Source organism: Malus domestica, chromosome 03 (assembly GCF_042453785.1).
Source record: "Malus domestica chromosome 03, GDT2T_hap1".
Taxonomy (NCBI): domain Eukaryota; kingdom Viridiplantae; phylum Streptophyta; class Magnoliopsida; order Rosales; family Rosaceae; genus Malus; species Malus domestica.
The window spans coordinates 36974666-36996978 of NC_091663.1; the positions used below are offsets into that span (position 1 = coordinate 36974666).

Here is a 22313-nt window from a genome sequence, read left to right on the forward strand (position 1 = left end):
CAATGGACTTGTCAAGCAAGTATTCCAGCATTTTCCACCTACATCACTCACAGCGTAAACACCCCAAACGCAGCAACCCTATTGGTCCAAAGTTGGAAAGAAGTCAATGCTAAATTGGAAACACATTGACTCGTTTGTCTTTATAAAGACCTCAGTCGTCAGGAGTCCCGAGCTCACGTAAAGCTAACCGCCTCCGATCCTCTCTCCGGAAAAAGGACCAAAGGTCGCGCGGGAGACTTAATCGCCTGCTCGTCGACTCATTTGCTCAGTCCTTTCCCTTTCTTTTCGCCAACCAGAGAGAAAACGACAGCGTTCTGAACTTCGTACAATGGCGTCACCTCCGTCCCCGACGTCGTCGGTCGGCAGCTCCTCGTCGTCGTCGTTTTCCAACTCCAAATTCTCGTCTCTTCCCGTAATGGCGCTCCGGGAGAAGATCGTCGAGAAAATCCTTGATAATCGCGTCACTCTCATCGTCGGCGAGACCGGTTGCGGTACGTACATTCTCTACTTGCTCTCTTTACTCTACGGCTCTACGCTTTTGGTGTTATCGCTAAACTGTTTGTATATCGTCGGGTAATTTTCTGTTTGGTCCCCGAGAAAACTGAGACAAGAAAAAAAATTAGTGAAAATGTTCGGAAATCGCATCATTTCTTTAATTTTTTGTTTTCTAGTATTATTATTGTTTATTTTTTGCACGCTATCACTGCCACATTTTGGTAATTTTGTTGTTAATTTGTGTTGTTTTGCTGCTGGTTTGGTTTGGTTTGGTTTAATCAAAGGGAAAAGCTCGCAAGTTCCTCAGTTTCTTCTGGAAGCGAATTTGAAGCCAATTATATGCACACAGCCGAGGAGATTTGCAGTTGTTGCTGTTGCGAAAATGGTTGCGAAAGCTCGGAATTGCGAGCTTGGTGGAGAGGTTGGATATCACATTGGCCATTCAAAGCACTTATCGCCAAGGTACCGTGTGATATGGTTATTGTTCTAATTTTCCTTTCAGAGTTTGCGTTGCAGCAGCATAACGTTTGGGCTCATGTATTTGTTTGGCTCGAATGTTTTTGCAGGTCTTCGATTGTTTTTAAAACTGCTGGAGTTTTATTGGATGAAATGCGAGATAAGGGGATGCATGCACTTGATTACAAGGTCATTGTTCTTGATGAAGTGCATGAAAGATCTGTTGAATCCGATCTTGTTCTTGTTTGTGTTAAGCAGTTTCTGATGAGGAACAACAACTTGAGGTTGACATCTACCTGCCCTTTTATTTTTGTCTTAATTTTTCGATATATGGATGTTTGGACTGTTCCTACTTATAGGCTATTATGCTTGGCTGTTTCTGACATTATCTATGAACTGCACAACTGCATATTGCACATATAAGCAGATTTTCTCGGGATTCTGTTACACGGGGATCTAATAGATTGATGAATTTTCAGGGTTGTGTTGATGTCTGCAACTGCTGATATTGCGAGATACAGGGATTACTTTAAGGATCTTGGCAGGGGTGAGCGAGTGGAAGTGCTTGCAATCCCTTCCACCGGCCAAAATACCATTTTTCAGAAAAGGGTTTCTTATCTTGAAGAGGCATGTACTTGTATCTTTATTGGAAATTTATTATGTTCAATTGAAGGCACCTTAGTTAATTGATGTGTGTGTTTGCTTGCCTTGATCATCTGAGGTAACTAACGGAGGTGCGTTTCAAGAAAATAACAAATGTGAATAGCCTTTATATAGTACATTGTTGTCTGCCAACTAATAAATGATGGTGTTGGTATATAAAAGTTCCTAGAAAAGATTCCGTATAATTTTTCATTTTTCTGAAGAGATTTAGTAGGTAAGTACATAAGATAAGAGTTTTGAATAGATTTAATAGGTAAGTATATTAGGGTTAATAAAACAGAGATATCAAAGATGGAAGCTAAAACTTTTCGGTGCCACCATCCTATCGATCTATTGCACTTTGGAATATACGGTAATTTTTATATCTAATTTATGTCAACTTCCAAAAATATCAAGTTTAACCCATGAAAATGTGGCCCTGGACCAATTGAAAGTCAGAGAGCCAGTTAGCGCATGACTTCAGATATGCAATCCCATTTCTTTTATATATGTGATGGATCTGTGATTCTTTCCTGAACAGGTCACCGATCTTCTCAACATCGACTCAGAGTTGATTCCTTCAAAATATTGTCCAGGTGCAAGTCCTTCAATGGCTCAAGCCGATATTAAGCCTGAAGTGCACCAACTTATCCATCGTTTGGTGTTGCATATTCACGACCACGAGCCAGACATTGAGAAGAGCATTTTGATTTTTCTTCCTACATACTATGCACTGGTGCAGCAATGGTTCCTTCTGAAGCCATTTAGTTCATCTTTTAAAGTTCATATTTTACATAGCAGCATTGACACTGAACAAGCTCTCATGAGTATGAAGATATGGAAATCCCATCGTAAAGTATGTTTGATATCATAACTGCGCCATTATATTTTGTTTATGTGGTTGTTTGTTCTATACTTCTGCTGTTGATTGTAATGATATATAAGGGTAGTTTAATCCGAATACTTTCCTTTGTGAGACACGATTGTACCTGTAGCTGCAACCCCCAACCGCGTAAAGATTTTCGGGATTTGATTTTTCCTCTGTTATGCTTTGGTTTTCATCACTCTTGTTGCTGTTTCTGAAAAGAATAATTTGTACAGGTGATACTGGCTACCAATATTGCAGAATCATCAGTAACAATACCCAAGGTGGCCTATGTTATTGATTCATGCCGATCTTTACAAGTCTTCTGGAACAGTTTTCAGAAGAAGGAAGCTGCGAAGCTTGTTTGGGTTTCTCATTCTCAGGTATTGAAGGAAACTAACTGGATGATATTCTTTCTGGTCTCTTGATTGTTGATTCCTTACTTTGATTTATGCTGCAGGCTGAGCAGCGTAGAGGAAGAACTGGTCGAACTTGTGATGGCCAGATTTATAGGTTGGTTACTAGACCATTTTTCAACCTGATTGACAAATACGAGGGTCCGTCTATACTGAGGTTATCATTGAGGCTGCAAGTGCTTCAGATATGCTGTGCTGAATCTAAAGCCATTAATGATCCCAAAGGTATACATTCTTACTTCTTTGTCAGTTTACTCATCCTTTCTTTTAGGTTTTTATAATTTGCTTTACAGTCATTGGATTGGTCTTTAACTGAGGTTGTGATACTTTTCTCTTGATGGTAATTGTGTTTAGCAAGTCACAATTTTGTTTTTGTTTTTATTTAAAAGAAACGATACAATCTGGTTCAGTATCAATCCAGGTCTAATTTTGTGATGCTTTTGTCTCTTGATGGTAATTGTGTTTGGCAAGTCACAATTTTGTTTTTGTTTTCATTTAAAAGAAACGATACAATCTGGTTCAGTATCACGCTAGGTCTGATTTAAACTTGAAATCGCGATTTAAGGTGATATTCTGCATGTAGTGCTACATTGAGTATTTTCTTTTATCATGAATATGTGGTGTGTTTCTAACGTGTGGGAGCTTTGGTGCCAGGCTTATTGCAGAAGGCTCTAGATCCACCATATCCTGAAGTTATTGAAGAGGCATTGGATTTGCTTGTTCAAATGAAAGCATTGGAGAAAACATTTCAAAGGGGCCGGTATGAGCCTACATTTTATGGGCGCTTGCTTGCCAGTTTCTCCTTGTCTTTTGATGCTTCTCTGCTTGTACTCAAGTTTGGAGATATTGGAATGCTGCGCGAAGGAATTCTTCTGGGAATATTAATGGATACGCAGCCTTTACCTATTGTTCGTCCTTTTGGAGATGAAATTTTGGTATGAAATCTGTAGTTTGTGGATGTGCTTGATTGCTTGAGAAGTGACCATTGATTTAGTTTATTCTACAATTTTAGTGTTCAGAATATGCTGACAGCTACTTTTGTGGAGCTGAGAACAATACTGCCCTAAAGGGTAGGAAGGAGACTATATTCATGGCAAATTTGTGTGCATTTCAATTTTGGCAACGTGTTTTCAAGGTAATGATGTGCATGCACTTTTGCAATGCCTGTTGATATACACACATTCAGCCCACTGCCAGTAGGTTTTTAGTATATGATTTAACCATTTTTTCCCTAAAGGATAAGCAACGTGTGGAGCGATTGAAGCAACTTATGTTTGATGAGACAACAGCAACTACGGTACTGCTTCCAAAGGTTGAAGAAGATTGGTGCTCTTTGCATAATCTTGTGCAGTCGTCACTAAAACATGTATCTGAAATATGTATGTTGTACATTGCTATCATGATTCCTATCAACATTCTTTAGTCTTAACGATAATCTTCTGCAGACAATACTCATTACTCCATCATTCTGGAATCTTTGTGGTATTAGTAATGTGGCATTAATTATTTCAAGTTTCCTTCTTTGCAGATGAAGATATACTAGATTCAGTGCACCGGTTTCGGCCCAAATTTTTGTCTACATCTAATGGACTTCCATCCTACTATGACCCTTATGAATTTGAGCATACATGCCTCCTTGCATATCAAGAACCAAAAGAAGCTACAGATGCCCTTTCTTCAGCTGATCAGCACCTTGAGCCATCTGGTGAAACAAAGAAATGTATTTCTGTACCTTTTGTTGCTCCAGATACCTTCCAAAATAATGACGTGGCTGAAAAGTTGGCAACAATAATCAAACAGGTACTTTCATCTGCATACCTTGTGCGCATTTTCCTTCACATGAACATTCCCTTACTTACCTGTTTTACAGATACGAGTTCAGTATACAGAAGATGTATCTGCTAATCAGGTTTTGGATGCTGATGAGCCTCCTATTTGTATATATTTTATCAATGGGGGCTGCAGAAATGGCAGTCAATGCCAGTTTTCTCATTCACTTGGAGCAAGGAGACCCCCATGCAAATTTTTCTCTTCGCCACAGGTATCGCGCTTGCACATTTTTTTCGTGAACTCTGCATGGCCTTTTAAGGTTTTGTGTAGCCCTGGCACTTTTATGGTACGGTGATGTAGTTTTGACATAAAAGTCTTGGTATGAATTTTCTACGCACTCTCTGTTCCAAGATAATGCATAAAAAACTAAAAGGGTCATATGGAAAAAATTTCAGAAAACAGAAGTTCCTGGAAGTCAAGTGCTGCTTCGATGCACTATACCTCATGGTTTGCACACAATCTTATAATTTTAATGGAATAAGTAATATCTTCCGTTTTATGACACTGGGAGTTTCTGTAGAAGTAAAAAAACTCATTAAACCGCATGAGTTTCTGTAGACAACAACTTTAAACCGCATGATGTTTGCTTTCTCGTATCAGTTTCTCACGGAACTTTTCTGTTAGAAACTTAGAATTTGAAAGAATAAAGTAGGCCATGTTCTCAGGCAGTGGACTTTTTATTTGATTGAATGTATTCTGTATCTATTTTATATTGAATGGATTTATTGATATTCTCGCTGTGATTTATATTAGCTTTTCTGGAAAGTATAGTATGCTAAACTGTACCAAATGGTTTTAGTTGAAGCCTATCTTTCTTCACGTGTTACTTTGCTTGTTGCATTATATCTACTTTCATATAATTACAGGGTTGTCGATATGGTGACAAATGCTTATTTTCTCATGATGAGGGTCCACCAATTCCATCACCTAGCTCAACTTTATGCATACCAGAAGGTGGTGAAGCCGAAGCTACATCACTTCTACAGTTGTTTCCGACTTCAGATGGATGCATTCTCGTATTGGATGACACCAATCTAGAATTTTCCTCAAATTTAGCTAAATTTTGTGATCCATCGACAGTAGTATCCACCACCAGTTTGTCGGACACAACCATATTTGACCCGTCACTGACCGGTGTCAAAATTTTGTGGGGGCTGCAGCACCCATATGAGACAATTGTGTCCAAAGAAGGAGAGAACCAGATTCCATGGAACGAAGTTAAGTGCGTGCTATGGTTTCCTGATTTTGATAGCTACAGTGAGAATCTGGACAGACAGAAGATTCTCTTGCGGAATTTCTTCGAGTATCTTGCCATCCGAATGTTAACTGATGCCTTGTACAAAGTTCGAGTTGTACTCACTATGAACAACATCAGGTTTTCTCAGCTACAGGTAACGATTATACTGCAAACTTTTCACATCCTGCACCTTTCTCTTCCCTCTAAATTTCGTAGAATTCAGAAGTTAAAGAGATAAACATGTTAATAAAGCGACCGTGGTTGTGACAATGAGATGATAGGTTGAAACATTTGGTTATGATCGTTTCGTTTCAGGTTGAAAAGTTCGGCAGGGAAAGCTTCTTCTTCCTGTCAGAGTCGTTTCCATTCGATCACCACAGCTTCGGGGAGTTGCCAGACAAAATCACGACAAAGAAGCCGATGGTGGTTTCGAGGCCAATTTCATATGTTTTCGATTTTCACAAGCCTTCGAACTTTCAGTTTGACAACAATGCAACCGGAGTTAGCGGTTATGCTCAATACATCCAGGAAGATTACTGAAAGTAGTTCACTAGCTGCTAAGGTTTTGAAATCGGACTGTGAATTTTACCCTTTCTAAACTCATCGAATGTTGTGTCTTTTTCTTCCTGTCAGAGTCGTTTCCATTGAAATATTGGCTGAAGTGAATTTGTTGTTTTTGTAGTATATACTGGTTTGAATCAATTTTTCATAGTTTTGATAAGATAAAGGAGATTATCATCCTTTTAGAGAACAAAAAGCTCTTTTTTTTTTCAATTTGACAAATTCCTAATCCAAACTAGAAAATGAGATTAAAGTTCACAAATGTAAGCTTTCATGTTTGGAGTGAGCAGCGACTCTTCGGCATGGCGTCTGATTAGGGCAGTTCTCATAAGTTGTGATGGTTTTGGACATGTACAATAGGTGCTCTTGTTCAGGGCCATCAATCCTAAAGGGCTCCTAAAAGATCGTATGTACAATCCTAAAGGGCTCCTAAAAGATCATATCTTCTACATATGTGCTAACTTGATTAGGGAATTTTTTTTAGGTTGTGCATGTGAATAAGAGAAATATGGCCTTCATATGCGTTAGAGAAATCGCTTTTATGTTTTTAGTTTTGTTCTGTCGGGTTTGCTCTAAATTATTTTTTTTTATTTTCATAATTTTGTTGATTTGCATATAAATTAGCTTTGTAGCATGAGTTTTTATACAATGATCCATAACTATTTTATCTCAGAATCGGTCCTGCTCATAAGTAAAAACAAATGAGGTTATAATAAAGGGAGTATTTTGTGTGGAGTGACATACAAATGACATGGTTGAACACCTGTGGGCGTCTTCGAATGAATTTTAATTTGAAACAAGAACAAGGAATTTGCAACCAAAAATATATCTCTCCAATGAAGAAAAAAAAAAAGAAAAAAAAAGAAAAAAGAAGAAAATACACAATAATATAACAAGGCTGGGCACGCGACACGTGACACGTGTCAACTTCATACATTCCCGCGCGTGGGAACTGCATCCTTCACAACAACAACAACAACAACAACAACAACAACAACAAAGCCTTTTCCCACTAAGTGGGGTCGGCTATATGAATCCTAGAACGCCATTGCGCTCGGTTTTGTGTCATGCCCTCCGTTAGATCCAAGTACTCTAAGTCTTTTCTTAGAGTCTCTTCCAAAGTTTTCCTAGGTCTTCCTCTACCCCTTCGGCCCTGAACCTCTGTCCCGTAGTCACATCTTCGAACCAGAGCGTCAGTCGGCCTTCTTTGCACATGTCCAAATCACCAGAGCCGATTTTCTCTCATCTTTCCTACAATTTCGGCTACTCCTACTTTACCTCGGATATCCTCATTCCCAATCTTATCCTTTCTCGTGTGCCCACACATCCCACGAAGCATCCTCATCTCCGCTACACCCATTTTGTGTACGTGTTGATGCTTCACCACCCAACATTCTCTGCCATACAACATCGCTGGCCTTATTGCCGTCCTATAAAATTTTCCCTTGAGCTTCAGTGGCCTACGACGGTCACACAACACGCCGGATGCACTCTTTCCATCCAGCTCGTATTCTATGGTTGAGATCTCCATCTAATTCTCCGTTCTCTTGCAAGATAGATCCTAGGTAACGAAAACGGTCGCTTTTTGTGATCTTCGCTAGATTGCTCCGGTCATTAGTGTGGATAAGTATATAAATGGATAGAGATAGGAAAGCAAACACAAGATGTACGTGGTTCACCCAGATTGGCTACGTCCACGGAATAGAAGAGTTCTCATTAATTGTGAAGGGTTTACACAAGTACATAGGTTCAAGCTCTCCTTTAGTGAGTACGAGTGAATGATTTAGTACAAATGACATTAGGAAATATTGTGGGAGAATGATCTCGTAATCACGAAACTTCTAAGTATCGGAGTGTGGTGTCGTCTTGACTTGCATTATCTGTCTCATAGGTAGATGTGGCATCTTCTCTGGAAGTACTCTTCCTCCATCCAGGGGTGGTATCTTTAACTGGTGGAGATGCACAAGGTAATGTATCAATTTCACTTGAAGCTTACTTGTAGTTTCAGGCTTGGTCAAGCGCGATACAAACCATGTAGTAGGAGTCCCCCAAGTCGCCGAGCTAGGGGGTCTGCTGAAAGAGGTGACAGACAAGGTAAGCAATCAGAGCTCCGACTGATTGTTCACCTTCTCCCCATCTTGCAGCAGCATGAAGGATAAAGAGAAGAAAAATGAGAAGAGATGATATGAGATACTTTTGCTTTTGAAGAAGTAACTTTCCACAGGCTTATTCTTGAACTGAGTTGGAGGGTTTTCTGGTTTCCTCCAGAGTATAAGGCCGACTGAAGAATTTGAGGGTCAAAACAAGTCCATCAAATCTAGAGTACGTTCCACCCTGCTGATATGGGATACTTTTGCTTTTGACAGAGTAATGGATGTATCGGCACGTGTGCTGTTACGCTTGTCTCCACATGCTTCCTTGTATCCTTTGCACTTGCCCTATCTGTTCCTCAAGCAGATGCGGAATCTTCCCTGGAAACATAAGATGATGAAGATGAGTACTCGAGAGCAATGCCAGGTAAGTAATCAGGTAAGGGGTTCCAGGCAGTCAGTTCCTGGCTGGAAGCTTGATTCCAAGTGCTGACTGATTGCTCTCTTTCTCCTTGTCTTGCAGGTAAAAACAAGGCCAAAAGAAAAAACAGGGAAAAAGCATGATATGGGATACTCTTGCTTTTAACCCTGATGATATGAGATATTCTTGCTCTAGTATAGCTTGTTTGCAGAGGTATTATCGGGGGGAAAGAAAGCTGAATATTTCGAAAGGCTTTGTTGGGAGTGCCCTCTCAGATATGATGAAGGGTTGAGCATTTTTGCAGGTCTGCCTGTCCGTTGGGGATGGAGGTCGACATATATAGGAGTCTCCCTAACAACAAGTAGTAATGCTATTCCTTTACCCTGCTTGGTCATAGCACGGTAGTGGGAGCTGCCAGTTTCACATGTTTTAACTCTGTCAGAGCACTTTGAAAAAGTGGTCTGTGGTATCTGGCTCTCGAGATTCGGAGAACGATGCCTCTTCGATTTTTGAGAAAGCAATCATGCTGGGGGTCTGACTCTTGAGATTCGGAGAGCAGTGTCTCTTCGATTTTTGAGGAAGTAATCATGTTGGGAGTCTGGCTCTCGAGATTCGGAAGGCGGTGCCTCTTCGATTTTGGAGCAAGCAATCTTGTTGGGAGTGTTGTCTCGAATGTGAGTAAAGGTTGGACATGTTTGCTAGTCTACCTTGCCACGAAGCACAAAGGTTGACACACAGGGACTTTCCAATTATCCAGCAATGGTACTGTTCCTTTACCTTCTCTTCGATTTTGAGAAAGTAGTCATGTTGGGAGTCTGGCTCTCGAGATTCGGAGGAAGGTGCCTCTTCGATTTTGGAGCAAGCAATCTTGTTGGGACTGTTTTCTCGAATGTGAGTAAAGGTTGGGCATGTTTGCTAGTCTACCTTGCCACGAAGCACAGAGGTTGACACACAGGGACTTTCCAATTATCCAGCAGTGGTACTGTTCCTTTACCCTTGTGGGTAATAATATGGTAGCTAGACCTTCAAAATTTATGTGTCTAAACTTTGTTAGTGCTGTTTCTTTGCTATTCTTTTACCTTTCTTGGTCAGAGCGATGTAGTGGGAGCTGCAAGCTTCACGTGCTCAACTTTGGCAGAGAACTTTGGCAAAGTGATCTGTGGTACCCATGAGTTATTGTTGCGTGTGGGAAGTGGGTGATTGAATAGTAAGATTCATGTGCTTTCTACTTCACCAGAAGTCTTCGACAGAATGCCCATAATTTCTGCAAAGCTGAGTGTGCGTGTGACAGGTGCTGACAAGGCTAGAAAAGTAGGTGCCTCTTCGATTTCTGAGATCGGCCCTCGTGGTCTCTGAGCAGCCCAACTTTTGAGAAAGCGAGCGCCTCTTCGATTGATTCGGAGAACGGTGCCTCACCGATTTTTGAGAAAGCAATCATGCTGGGGGTCTGGCTCTCGAGATTCGGGGAGCAGTGTCTCTTCGATTTTTGAGAAAGTAATCATGTTGGGAGAGTGGCTCTCGAGATTCGGAGGGCGGTGCCTCTTCGATTTTGGAGCAAGCAATCTTGTTGGGAGTGTTTTCTCGAATGTGAGTAAAGGTTGGGCATGTTTGCTAGTCTACCTTGCCACGAAGCACAGAGGTTGACACACAGGGACTTTCCAATTATCCAGCAATGGTACTGTTCCTTTACCCTCTCTTCGATTTTTAAGAAAGTAGTCATGTTGGGAGTCTGGCTCTTTAGATTCGGAGGACGGTGCCTCTTCGATTTTGGTGCAAGCAATCTTATTGGGAGTGTTTTCTCGAATGTGAGTAAAGGTTGGGCATGTTTGCTAGTCTACCTTGCCACGAAGCACAGAGGTTGACATACATGGACTTTCCAATTATCCAGCAGTGGTACTGTTCCTTTACCCTTGTGGGTAATAATATGGTAGTTAGACCTTCAAAATTTATGGGTCTAAACTTTGTTAGTGCTGTTTCTTTGCTATTCTTTTACCCTTCTTGGTCAGAGCGATGTAGTGGGAGCTGCAAGCTTCACGTGCTCAACTTTGGCAGAGAACTTTGGCAAAGTTATCTGTGGTACCCATGAGCTATTGTTGCGTGTGGGAAGTGGGTGATTGAACAGTAAGATTCATGTGTTTTCTACTTCCCCAGAAGTCTTTGACAGAATGCCCATAATTTCCGCAAAGCTGAGTGTGCGTGTGACAGGTGCTGACAAGGCTGGAAAAGTAGGTGCCTCTTCGATTTCTGAGATCGGCCCTCGTGGTCTCTAGGGAGCCCAGCTTTTGAGAAAGCGAGCGCCTCTTCGATTTCTGAGATCGGCCTTCGTGGTCTTTGAGCAGCCCAACTTTTGAGAAAGCAAACGGCTCTTCGATTTCTGAGATCAACCCTCGTGATCTCTAAGCAGCCCAACTTTTGAGAAAGCAAACGCCTCTTCGATTTCTGAGCAGGCGCCTCTTTGATTTCTGAAGCTCCGTCGAGTGCAGATTTTTATAGAGGCTGGCATTAAGTTCCAAAGAACACTTGAATCTCCACCAGTAGAAGCTTCATTCTTGCACTTCTAAGATCTTGATTTGTCCGACCTCTTCTCTCTTCAACACCTTTGAAAATGTCTGGCCCCTCCGACCGTCGTTTTGACTTGAACCTTGTTGAAGAGGCAGCCCCGCCTTCTCCAGACAACATATGGCGCCCATCCTTCGTCTCCCCAACTGGTCCTCTTACCGTTGGGGATTCCGTGATGAAGAATGATATGACCGCTGCGGTGGTGGCCAGGAACCTTCTCACTCCCAAAGATAACAGACTACTTTCCAAACGGTCTGATGAGTTAGCTGTTAAGGATTCGCTGGCTCTCAGTGTTCAGTGTGCAGGTTCTGTGTCTAATATGGCCCAACGCCTATTTGCTCGAACCCGCCAAGTTGAATCATTGGCGGCTGAAGTGATGAGTCTCAAACAGGAGATTAGAGGGCTCAAGCATGAGAATAAACAGTTGCACCGGCTCGCACATGACTATGCTACAAACATGAAGAGGAAGCTTGACCAGATGAAGGAAACTGATGGTCAGGTTTTACTTGATCATCAGAGATTTGTGGGTTTGTTCCAAAGGCATTTATTGCCTTCGTCTTCTGGGGCTGTACCGCGTAATGAAGCTCCAAATGATCAACCTCTGATGCCTCCTCCTTCTAGGGTTCTGTCCAGTACTGAGGCTCCAAATGATCCCCCTCCGGTGCCTTCTCTTTCTGGGGCTCTACCGACTGCTGAGACTTCTCCTAAGCAACCTTTGTGAAGGCTCCCTCTTGTGTGTTTATTTTGACTCATGTATATGTACATATTTGTAGCTTATCGGGGATATCAATAAATAAGCTTTCCTTCATTTCAACGTATTGTGTTAAATACACCAAAGCCTTCTTCGCTAAGTTCTTTGAATTTTCTTTTGTTGAAGCTTGTATGTTGAAGCTTTCTGAGTGGAGCATGTAGGTTGGGGTAGTGTTCCCTTAATTTCCCGAGTGAGGAAAACTTCTTGGTTGGAGACTTGGAAAATCCAAGTCACTGAGTGGGATCGGCTATATGAATCTTAGAACGCCATTGTGCTCGATCCTGTGTCATGTCCTTCGTTAGATCCAAGTACTCTAAGTCTTTTCTTAGAGTCTCTTCCAAAGTTTTCCTAGGTCTTCCTCTACCCCTTCGGCCCTGAACCTCTGTCCCATAGTCGCATCTTCTAATCGGAGCGTCAGTAGGCCTTCTTTGCACATGTCCAAACCACCGTAACCGATTTTCTCTCATCTTTCCTTCAATTTCGGCTACTCCTACTTTACCCCGGATATCCTCATTCCTAATCTTATCCTTTCTCGTGTGCCCACACATCCAACGAAGCATCCTCATCTCCGCTACACCCATTTTGTGTACGTGTTGATGTTTCACCGCCCAACATTCTGTGCCATACAGCATCGCCGGCCTTATTGCCGTCCTATAAAATTTTCCCTTGAGCTTCAGTGGCATACGGCGGTCACACAACACGCCGGATGCACTCTTCCACTTCATCCATCCAGCTTGTATTCTATGGTTGAGATCTCCATCTAATTCTCCGTTCTTTTGCAAGATAGATCCTAGGTAACGAAAACGGTCGCTCTTTGGTATTTCTTGATCTCCGATCCTCACCCCTAACTCGTTTTGGCCTCCATTTGCACTGAACTTGCACTCCATATATTCTGTCTTTGATCGGCTTAGGCGAAGACCTTTAGATTCCAACACTTCTCTCCAAAGGTTAAGTTTTGCATTTACCCCTTCCTGAGTTTCATCTATCAACACTATATCGTCTGCGAAAAGCATACACCAAGGAATATCATCTTGAATATGTCCTGTTAACTCATCCATTACCAACGCAAAAAGGTAAGGACTTAAGGATGAGCCTTGATGTAATCCTACAGTTATGGGAAAGCTTTCGGTTTGTCCTTCATGAGTTCTTACGGCAGTCTTTGCTCCTTCATACATATCCTTTATAGCTTGGATATATGCTACTCGTACTCCTTTCTTCTCTAAAATCCTCCAAAGAATGTCTCTTGGGACCCTATCATACGCTTTTTCCAAATCTATAAAGACCATGTGTAAATCCTTTTTCCCATCTCTATATCTTTCCATCAATCTTCGTAAGAGATAGATTGCCTCCATGGTTGAGCGCCCTGGCATGAACCCGAATTGGTTGTCCGAAACCCGTGTCTCTTGCCTCAATCTATGCTCAATGACTCTCTCCCAGAGCTTCATTGTATGACTCATTAGCTTAATACCCCTATAGTTCATGCAATTTTGTACGTCGCCCTTATTCTTGTAGATAGGCACCAAAGTGCTCGTTCGCCACTCATTTGGCATCTTCTTCGTTTTCAAAATCCTATTGAAAAGGTCAGTGAGCCATGTTATACCTGTCTCTCCCAAAACTTTCCACACTTCGATTGGTATATCGTCTGGGCCTATTGCTTTTCTATGCTTCATCTTCTTCAAAGCTACAACCACTTCTTCCTTCCGGATTCGACGATAAAAGGAGTAGTTTCTACACTCTTCTGAGTTACTCAACTCCCCTAAAGAAGCACTCCTTTCATGTCCTTCATTGAAAAGATTATGAAAATAACCTCTCCATCTGTCTTTAACCGCGTTCTCTGTAGCAAGAACCTTTCCATCCTCATCCTTGATGCACCTCACTTGGTTTAGGTCCCTTGTCTTCTTTTCCCTTGCTCTAGCTAGTTTATAGATATCCAACTCTCCTTCTTTGGTATCTAGTCGTTTATACATATCGTCGTAAGCCGCTAACTTAGCTTCTCTGACAGCTTTCTTCGCCTCTTGCTTCGCTTTTCTATACCTTTCACCATTTTCATCGGTCCTCTCCTTGTATAAGGCTTTACAACATTCCTTCTTAGCCTTCACCTTTGTTTGTACCTCCTCATTCCACCACCAAGATTCCTTTTGGTGTGGGGCAAAGCCCTTGGACTCTCCTAATACCTCTTTTGCTACTTTTCGGATACAACTAGCCATGGAATCCCACATTTGGCTAGCTTCCCCCTCTCTATCCCACACACATTGGGTGATTACCTTCTCTTTGAAAATGGCTTGTTTTTCTTCTTTTAGATTCCACCATCTAGTTCTTGGGCACTTCCAAGTCTTGTTCTTTTGTCTTACTCTTTTGATATGTACATCCATCACCAACAAGCGATGTTGATTAGCCACGCTCTCTCCTGGTATAACTTTGCAATCCTTACAAGTTATACGATCCCCTTTCCTCATTAGAAGAAAATCTATTTGTGTTTTTGACGACCCACTCTTGTAGGTGATCACATGTTCTTCTCTCTTCTTAAAGAAGGTGTTGGCTAAGAAGAGATCATATGCCATTGCAAAATCCAAGATAGCTTCCCCATCCTCGTTTCTCTCCCCAAAACCATGGCCACCATGAAAACCTCCATAGTTGCCTGTCTCCCTGCCCACGTGTCCATTTAAATCTCCTCCTATAAATAACTTCTCCGTCTGAGCAATTCCTTGCACCAAGTCTCCAAGATCTTCCCAAAATTTCTCCTTCGAACTCGTATCCAACCCTACTTGAGGTGCGTACGCACTAATCACATTGATAAGTTCTTGTCCTATTACAATCTTGATTGCCATGATTCTATCTCCTACCCTCTTGACATCTACAACATCTTGTACCAAGGTCTTGTCCACGATGATGCCAACACCGTTTCTCGTTCTATTTGTGCCCGAATACCAAAGTTTAAACCCTGAGTTTTCTAGATCCTTTGCCTTACTACCAACCCACTTAGTTTCTTGTAGGCACATAATATTTATCCTTCTCCTCACCATAACTTCCACTACTTCCATAGATTTTCCCGTTAAGGTTCCTATATTCCACGTTCCTAAACGCATTTTGCTCTCTTGAACTCTACCCTTCTGTCCTAGCTTCTTCACCCTCCCCCGTCTAATAGGATCAAAGTACTTCTTTTGTGTGTCCCGGGTAAAGTTGATAGGAGCATATGCTCCCAAACAACTTTGAGTGGAGTCGTTCGAAAAGAAGTTTCTATGGCCCCCTTGCTCATTTAACACTGCATCCGGGTGCCGATGGAGATACAGCGACCCTTGCTCACTTATCACTGTGCTCGGGCCACACAGCGCGCCACTTACGGGTGACGCCCTAGCTTTAGCACGATTTTGTTCTGGATTCATTTTCATAAGGATTCGACGTGATCATGGAGTGCCGGCTGTCGACTACCTGACGCCCTCCCCCTCCTCCTTTATCCGGGCTTGGGACCGGCCATGTAAGAAATTCATATTTTCCAGAAAAAAAAACAGTCAGTCTTCTCCAAAACTCCAAATCCTCTGATAAATCCTGAAAGTCCTCCAAGTAAGCTGAAGAACCCGATCCTCCATCTCCTACATAAACCCTAAACCCTAAATACTGAAATCCTCATCCCAATGTCACACAAATCCCTGGATTCACGGCACTCCGTCGATTCCTGCGCGTTCCAGCTCCATGGCTGGAGACCTTTCCAGCTGCAGCAGCAGCAGCATCAGACCTCCACGCCCACCTCCAAAACCCTAGACTCCTCCGATCCCAAATCCAATGGCCTCGTCGTCCACACCAAGCGCCCCTGCCTCTCCAACCGGATGACTTCTTTTTCTATCGATGCCGTCGACATGTCCCGGCTGACCTTGGTCGACGACGACAGGACGATCTCCGGCGGACACCATACTAGGAACGGGAGCTTCCGGTTAATCGCGAAGAAGCGGCGGCGTCGTGGGTCGAGGTCGGTTTCCGGCAGGAGTAGTGAGCGGAGTGGGACCCGGAGGTGCTGTTCCGTTGGGGCTTCGGCGGCGTATGGGACGTGTTCGGATTTTCCGGTGGCGGTGGGGACGGACTCGAGTGGGGAGCTGTTTGGGAATGGGGATGCGAATTGGGCGTCGGATGTGAGTGAGGCGAGGAAGGAGAGGAAGGAGAGAGATGGAGGTGGGGGGAGTGGAGAGAAGGAGAATGTGGGTGTTGGGTTTGGTCCCATTGGGGGTTTTGATGCTCAGGGGAATGAGTCCGGCTATGGCAGTGAACCGGGTTATCGCGGAGACGCGGAGTTCGGCTATGGCGATGAGTTTGATGAGGAGGAGGAGGATACTCGGGTATTGTTTTGGAGCGATCAATTTGGAGGTACATTTTGTCCAAACACTTTAATTTGAAGCACAATGAAGCATTTCGGATTTGCATATATGTATTTGTGTACATCTGTTTTACATGTGCAATGGTATGGTTTCATTCTAGTGTTTCAGGAACGAGATTGGCGAATGTTGTTTAGCTATAGTTCTCTGCATTCGAGTTTGTTTGGTAGATAGAATCTGAACATAGATTTTGGCAGAAATGAAAGGTTAGGATGAGGGATGAGGGGGTAAGCCACGAAATTGAAGGCTGTGGCGCTTGCTCTTACGCTCGGTTAGTAAACTAGCAGGATCTTGGTTTGAACCTTGAACATATATATAGTGGCATCACTAGTGATGCATTTCAGTATTTGAATATGGTAGGCAGTAATCAGAACGGGCACACGATGAAGTTGTTTCTGCATTACTAGTTTATAGATTGAGATAATCTGGACAAGCAAAGACGTATCTTTATGGTCAGGATTGAGTTATAAGACCGACTTTTGTTTTTGGAGTAAGATGATCTATCAGGGTGTTTGCTTTCACTGTTTTAGTCTCTTTATGCCGGTGTTATAAAGAACAATATTATGATCTAAAATGAAAACCCTCGGGTAGATGCTCGTGTTCCGGTCTTGATTTATCAGCTTATCAACGTAGGCAAATATATGGATATGAGAAAATAGTAAAATGATCAGCAGAAGAAGAAGAAGAATGTCAAGTAGTTTGGGAAATCACAGAATCTGGTAATTTGTTTAGGTCTTTTGCTTGTGTTTGTATTCATGAGAATCGTAACCTTAGGTTTTCCAAATTGTTTGATTCAACTGGATATATATATTGATGTGTCCCATGTTGCTTCAGATGCTGATTCTATGATGGAGACAGTGGGGGAGAATACATTCGTGGATCAAAAGTCCCATCACAGATGTCGGCGTAAGAAACACGATTGCAGAATGGTTGAAGCACTGAGGTAGCCGAATTGATTGGAGCATACAAACGGCTTCTATATATCCTTTTTCTCGGTAAGTAAAAGTTCCTTTGTATCATTTAGGCATCGGCTTTCTATTCAGAAGGAAGGATGTTGGCAACCTGATGGAATCTGTGTATGCTCTAATCACATTTTGAGAGTGAGAGGTTTTGGTGTATACTTTTGCATTCTAAAATCGTGTGCAAAGGATTATGAATGTGCCATTAGACTCGCTAACGTCTGAATGCAGGATGAATTCATATGGACGTTTCTGGTGAGTTTGTAGGGTTTTCAAACATAGCGTGCGGATTGGTTCGCCGGTTCCGAAAGTAGACCGGGCTGAACTTACATTACCATTATATTAATAATGCCACAATTGTTCTTTAAACATATCATACTAGTTAGGCCATCTCTAACCGAAAGATCCAGAGGGTCAGAGGGCCGAAAATAACCCGAAAACCGTCTCCAACCTAGAGCTAGGCTAGAGGGCTCATGGGCCCCACGGAATTTGAAAGTGCCAAAGGGCCAATGAGCTGGTCGCATGCAGGCTGGTTGGAATTTTTTTTAATGTTGTTGATTATAACCAAGAGAAATAAAAGAAATAGTATCGGATATAACAGACACAAATCGCATGGAAAATTTTGAATATAACGGCTAGCTTATGTCAGCTAGCTGTTATTTTTGAATTTTTTTTACAAATTTTTTTTAAATTGTTTTTCTTTAATTCTATTTTTTTCCTATAACTTCCTAAACCATTATATAACATTAAATTAAATTAAGTAACATGAAACAACATTAAACAATATGAAACAACATTAAATAACATTCAATTTAAGTTGGATTTGAATTTAAGTTGTAGTTTTTAAATACTAAATTATTTTTTGCCCTATAGCCCTTTGGCCCTCGGTTGGAGAAGGTTTTTTGTGACATGGCTAAAACGAGCCATATGGCCCTTTGACCCTTAGTTGGAGATGGAAGCAAATATGGTCATGTACTGTTCATTAAAGTATTAATTTCTTAGAAGGTCAAATGGCTAAAACGAGCTCTCTGGCCAGCCCTCAGTTGGAGATGACCTTAGATTCCTGTAGCCATCTCCAACCAAGGAGGGCCAAAGGTAGGCCTGGCATTTTGGACCCGACCCGACCCAACCCGTTAATATTTGTATTTGGGTGGATGCTTAACGGGTCGGGTTGTTAACGGGTGAACCCGTTAACAACCCGTTAAATAACGGGTCACTTTGGGTCAACCCGTTAGATCCGTTAACACCCGTTACCACACGTTAGTTGAAGATATTTTAGCAATTTTAGTAAAGTCTTAATAAGAAAAAAATAAACTTTATGAAAAAAAAAATAATAATAATTGTTAACGGGTGATCCGTTAGCTTAACGGGTTGGGTTTGGATGACCCGTTAACTTAACGGGTCGGGTTGAACCCGACCCAAACCCAATAAACCCGACCCGTTTACAGGTCTAGCCAAAGGGCTTCCTTTAGCCTTACAGTCCTGCAATAAATTATATTATAATGAACAATGTCAGATCGTATTTTATACAATCTCCAACTGAGGAAGCTAAAAGGGGCATAGGCCAAACCTAACCCTTTGACAAAAAGCCATCTCCAACCGAGGAGGCCAAATAGTCATAGGCCAAACATAATTTATTATTTTAATTGAATTAATATGGTTAATTAAATTAAACTAACATATTAAAATAAGATTTTCAGACATATTTTGAGTGTCACTTGTCGTCAAATGAATAAGCTTTCAAATTTCTTATCTTTATATAATCTCAATAATTTTTTGGATAGAATTTCAAGAGACACATGTCGCTAACATAAGTAACTTTCCAGATTTCTTATATTTATGTAATCTCAATAATTTTTTGATAGGATTTTGAGTGACACATATTGCTAAAGTGAGTAACGCTAAAGTGAAAAGTATGTGAGAAATGGTGTAGGAATGACCTAGGTATTTGTAGGAAAAAAAATTAGAATTTTTTTTTCAAATTCGTCCAAAAAATATTCAAATTTCAATGGTAGCATGACATCAGGTAGTCGTTGGCATTCAAATGGATTAAGTTAGAGGGCTGGCAAAATGTAAAGCTTGACATTCTGGTGCTGGAGGGCTGGAAATGGCCAGCTTGCTGGCCTGATTTGGGGGTTTTGACCCAGTGGGGCTCACAAGCCCTCGGTTAAAGATAATTTTCGTGTCATTCCAAGTTATTTTTAGCCCTATGACCTTTTGTTAGGGTCGGTTGGAGATGGCCTAACCCCTCTCAAAAATAAAGAAATGACTCTGCAAGCAATGGCGGAGCCACATGGAGACTAGGGTAGTCCAGGGCCTATCCTGAAAATAAATTTATATCGATTATGTAGTAAATTTTGCAGTAATGTGCAAGTGGTATGTTGGTATGTTAGGTTTTAAAGGTTTCATTAGGTCTTGGGGTCGATGCTTGCTGACGAAAAGCTATTTTTTGGTATTTTTTACCAATTATCATATATAACTAACCTAACATTCTGATTTCTTTTAAACCAATTATTTTTGTGTTAGTTCATATAAAACAAGGTATATATATTCGGGAGGAAGATTAAATGATATTAAAAAAAAAGTATCGTAATAATAGCTTATTTTTTTGTTAGTTCATATAAAATAAGGTATATATATTCAAGAGAATGATTCAATAATATTAAAAGAAAAATATCGTAATAATAGATTGAGCTAGTTATAACATTATTATTAATGTTGCGTTAGATGTCAACACATGTTCTATTTACTATGACATCTCTCAATACTAATTTTTTCATACAAATTTTAAAGCTCCATCACTCGTTTGATTCAAATTTTCCATGATATTACTATTTTTTTTTCTAATTTCTTTCATTAGTTTAAAGGCCCCTTGTGGCATGAATTTCTGGCTCCGCCACTGTCTGCAAGAGGTGGGTTTAGTGCAAGCGACTAAGGGTTCAAACACCCAATGTGAGTAGAACCTCTCACGAATGCATTTATTGAAGTCACTGACTCTGTTTTTGTGTAACCGTTTGATCCAGAAGGTACATGTATGATGCGTCTGCCAACAATAGGTGGTGGTGGTGGTGAGATCCCTCTAATATTAATAAAAAAATAAATTTTGAAAAAAAAAGGACCTTACATACTACTAACACTTGCCCGCCGGCCCAAAAGGAAAACAGCTTTACTGAAATAGCCCATCGTATTAACTAAATTTGAAGGAAAAGAAAAATAAAAATTGACAAAAACGACATCGTGCTTGGAGAAAGTACCAGCAGAGCAAAAGACGGCCCGAGAGGACTTGAGAGGGGCGGAGCTGCGAGTCTGAGATGACGAGAGCACAAGTACTGAACGCGTACAAAGCTTTGCTACGAGCGACGCGGAAGTCCTTCGCCGGAGACGTGACGATGCTGAACGGCGCGGCGGCGGAGGTCCGCAAGAAGTTCGAAGAGAGCAGGTACGTGACGTCAGAGGCGGAGATCCAGAGTCTCCTGGAACAGGCAGGCGAGGCCTCCCGTTTCATCAGCGAAATGATCATCCAGGCCAAGCTCAATTCCCGCGGCGGTTACGGTAAATTTTCACTTCCAATTCATCTCTCTCGTAAATCCGTTCCGTTGTTGAAGTCGTAGGAAGTACGTGTTGGAGAAGAATCGATGGCGTTTGAGTGCCTTGAATGTGTTTGTTAAAATGCTTGTGTGGGCTGCTTTTGTGTGCATTTTCTGTTAAATTTCAGTGATTGGTTTTTGTTTTGGTGCCGAAATCTGATATGCTTTTTGCTTCAGTGAAGCTCCAATAAAATGGCATTAGTAAGTTAGTATAAGGAATGATTGAGGAGAGAAATGTTGCTACACCCAATGTCATTACAGCGGTATCTCAAGTTATTCACGCTAACTTTCTCGCATACTAGTTTTTCTTTTCATATGCCAGATTTAACCTTTAATTTCATAAATGTCAGTTTTTATAAAAACTATCAATCATAGCATAAAACATGCTTTAAATAGACCAAACTACCCTACAAATTAAAATCAAATTACACAACACCTAAAATCGTTGGAATTCATTTTCATTCAAACTCACAACATGATTGCTGTCACCGAACAACTTGAGGGTATTAAAGTCTATTACAATGAAATTTTGGATATATTTGATAGTTTTTATAAAAACTGATATTTACGAAAGTAAAGTGTAAATATTGGCTATATATGATAAATTCTCCTTGGGATACCGCGACAGAGACCGGGATGTTGAGATTGGTGAGTTGTATCATCAACAGCAGTCCAAAGAGATTTGTTTAACGTTCAAACTCTGATTGAATTTTGCAGAAGTGAAGCCGGATAAAGATCATGCGGGAGCAACACTTGAGGTTCCTTCCGAAGAGCTTCTTCGCACCAAGTCTTGACTCGAGCAATGGCTTCTGCAAATGTATGGCGGCGTGCTCACTGCTTTTTTGAGGGTTCAGGTGCTTTGGGGGGTTTTGTTCCATTTGATTGCCTACCAAGTTTTCAAGAATTAAGTTAAGTTGAACAATTTTGTTCGTTTTCGATTAGTAAATGTAACAGGATTTTGGATACATAATTTCTGAACGGTCTGTCATTCACAATATCTACAGCGGAAGAATGCACAAATAGAACCGTTACAAACTTTTAATAAAAATTCTATTGTTGATTTAGTGTCCACTCAGTTCT

The 22313-nt window shown here is 41.3% G+C and overlaps 3 protein-coding genes across 4 annotated transcripts; all 3 read left to right on the forward strand.

Annotated features, from left to right (window-relative positions):
• Positions 1-169: 169 nt before the first annotated feature.
• LOC103432591 (DExH-box ATP-dependent RNA helicase DExH8) lies at positions 170-6698 on the forward strand. Its single transcript, XM_008370790.4, has 14 exons — positions 170-491; positions 780-957; positions 1062-1235; positions 1431-1578; positions 2135-2449; positions 2695-2841; positions 2919-3099; positions 3529-3809; positions 3887-4009; positions 4112-4253; positions 4403-4674; positions 4745-4915; positions 5571-6095; positions 6257-6698. The coding sequence occupies exons 1-14, from the start codon at positions 329-331 to the stop codon at positions 6479-6481; spliced, it is 3045 nt and encodes a 1014-aa protein (XP_008369012.3). The 5' UTR covers positions 170-328; the 3' UTR covers positions 6482-6698.
• Positions 6699-15800: 9102 nt separating this feature from the next.
• On the forward strand, positions 15801-17893 carry LOC103419006 (uncharacterized). Of its 2 annotated transcripts, none has more exons than XM_029100411.2 (2): positions 15801-16679; positions 17522-17893. In XM_029100411.2, the coding sequence occupies exons 1-2, from the start codon at positions 15956-15958 to the stop codon at positions 17632-17634; spliced, it is 837 nt and encodes a 278-aa protein (XP_028956244.2). In that variant the 5' UTR covers positions 15801-15955; the 3' UTR covers positions 17635-17893. The 2 variants fall into 2 exon arrangements, with proteins under 2 accessions (XP_028956244.2, XP_070674628.1); XM_070818527.1 differs by lacking the exon at positions 17522-17893 and adding an exon at positions 17321-17351 and having other exon boundaries at positions 15809-16679.
• Positions 17894-18313: 420 nt separating this feature from the next.
• Positions 18314-22297, forward strand: LOC103419140 (mitochondrial zinc maintenance protein 1, mitochondrial-like). The gene is made up of 2 exons (XM_008357264.3): positions 18314-21198; positions 21951-22297. Exons 1-2 carry the CDS (start codon positions 20958-20960, stop codon positions 22025-22027), a joined length of 318 nt encoding a protein of 105 aa, XP_008355486.3. The 5' UTR covers positions 18314-20957; the 3' UTR covers positions 22028-22297.
• Positions 22298-22313: the final 16 nt, after the last annotated feature.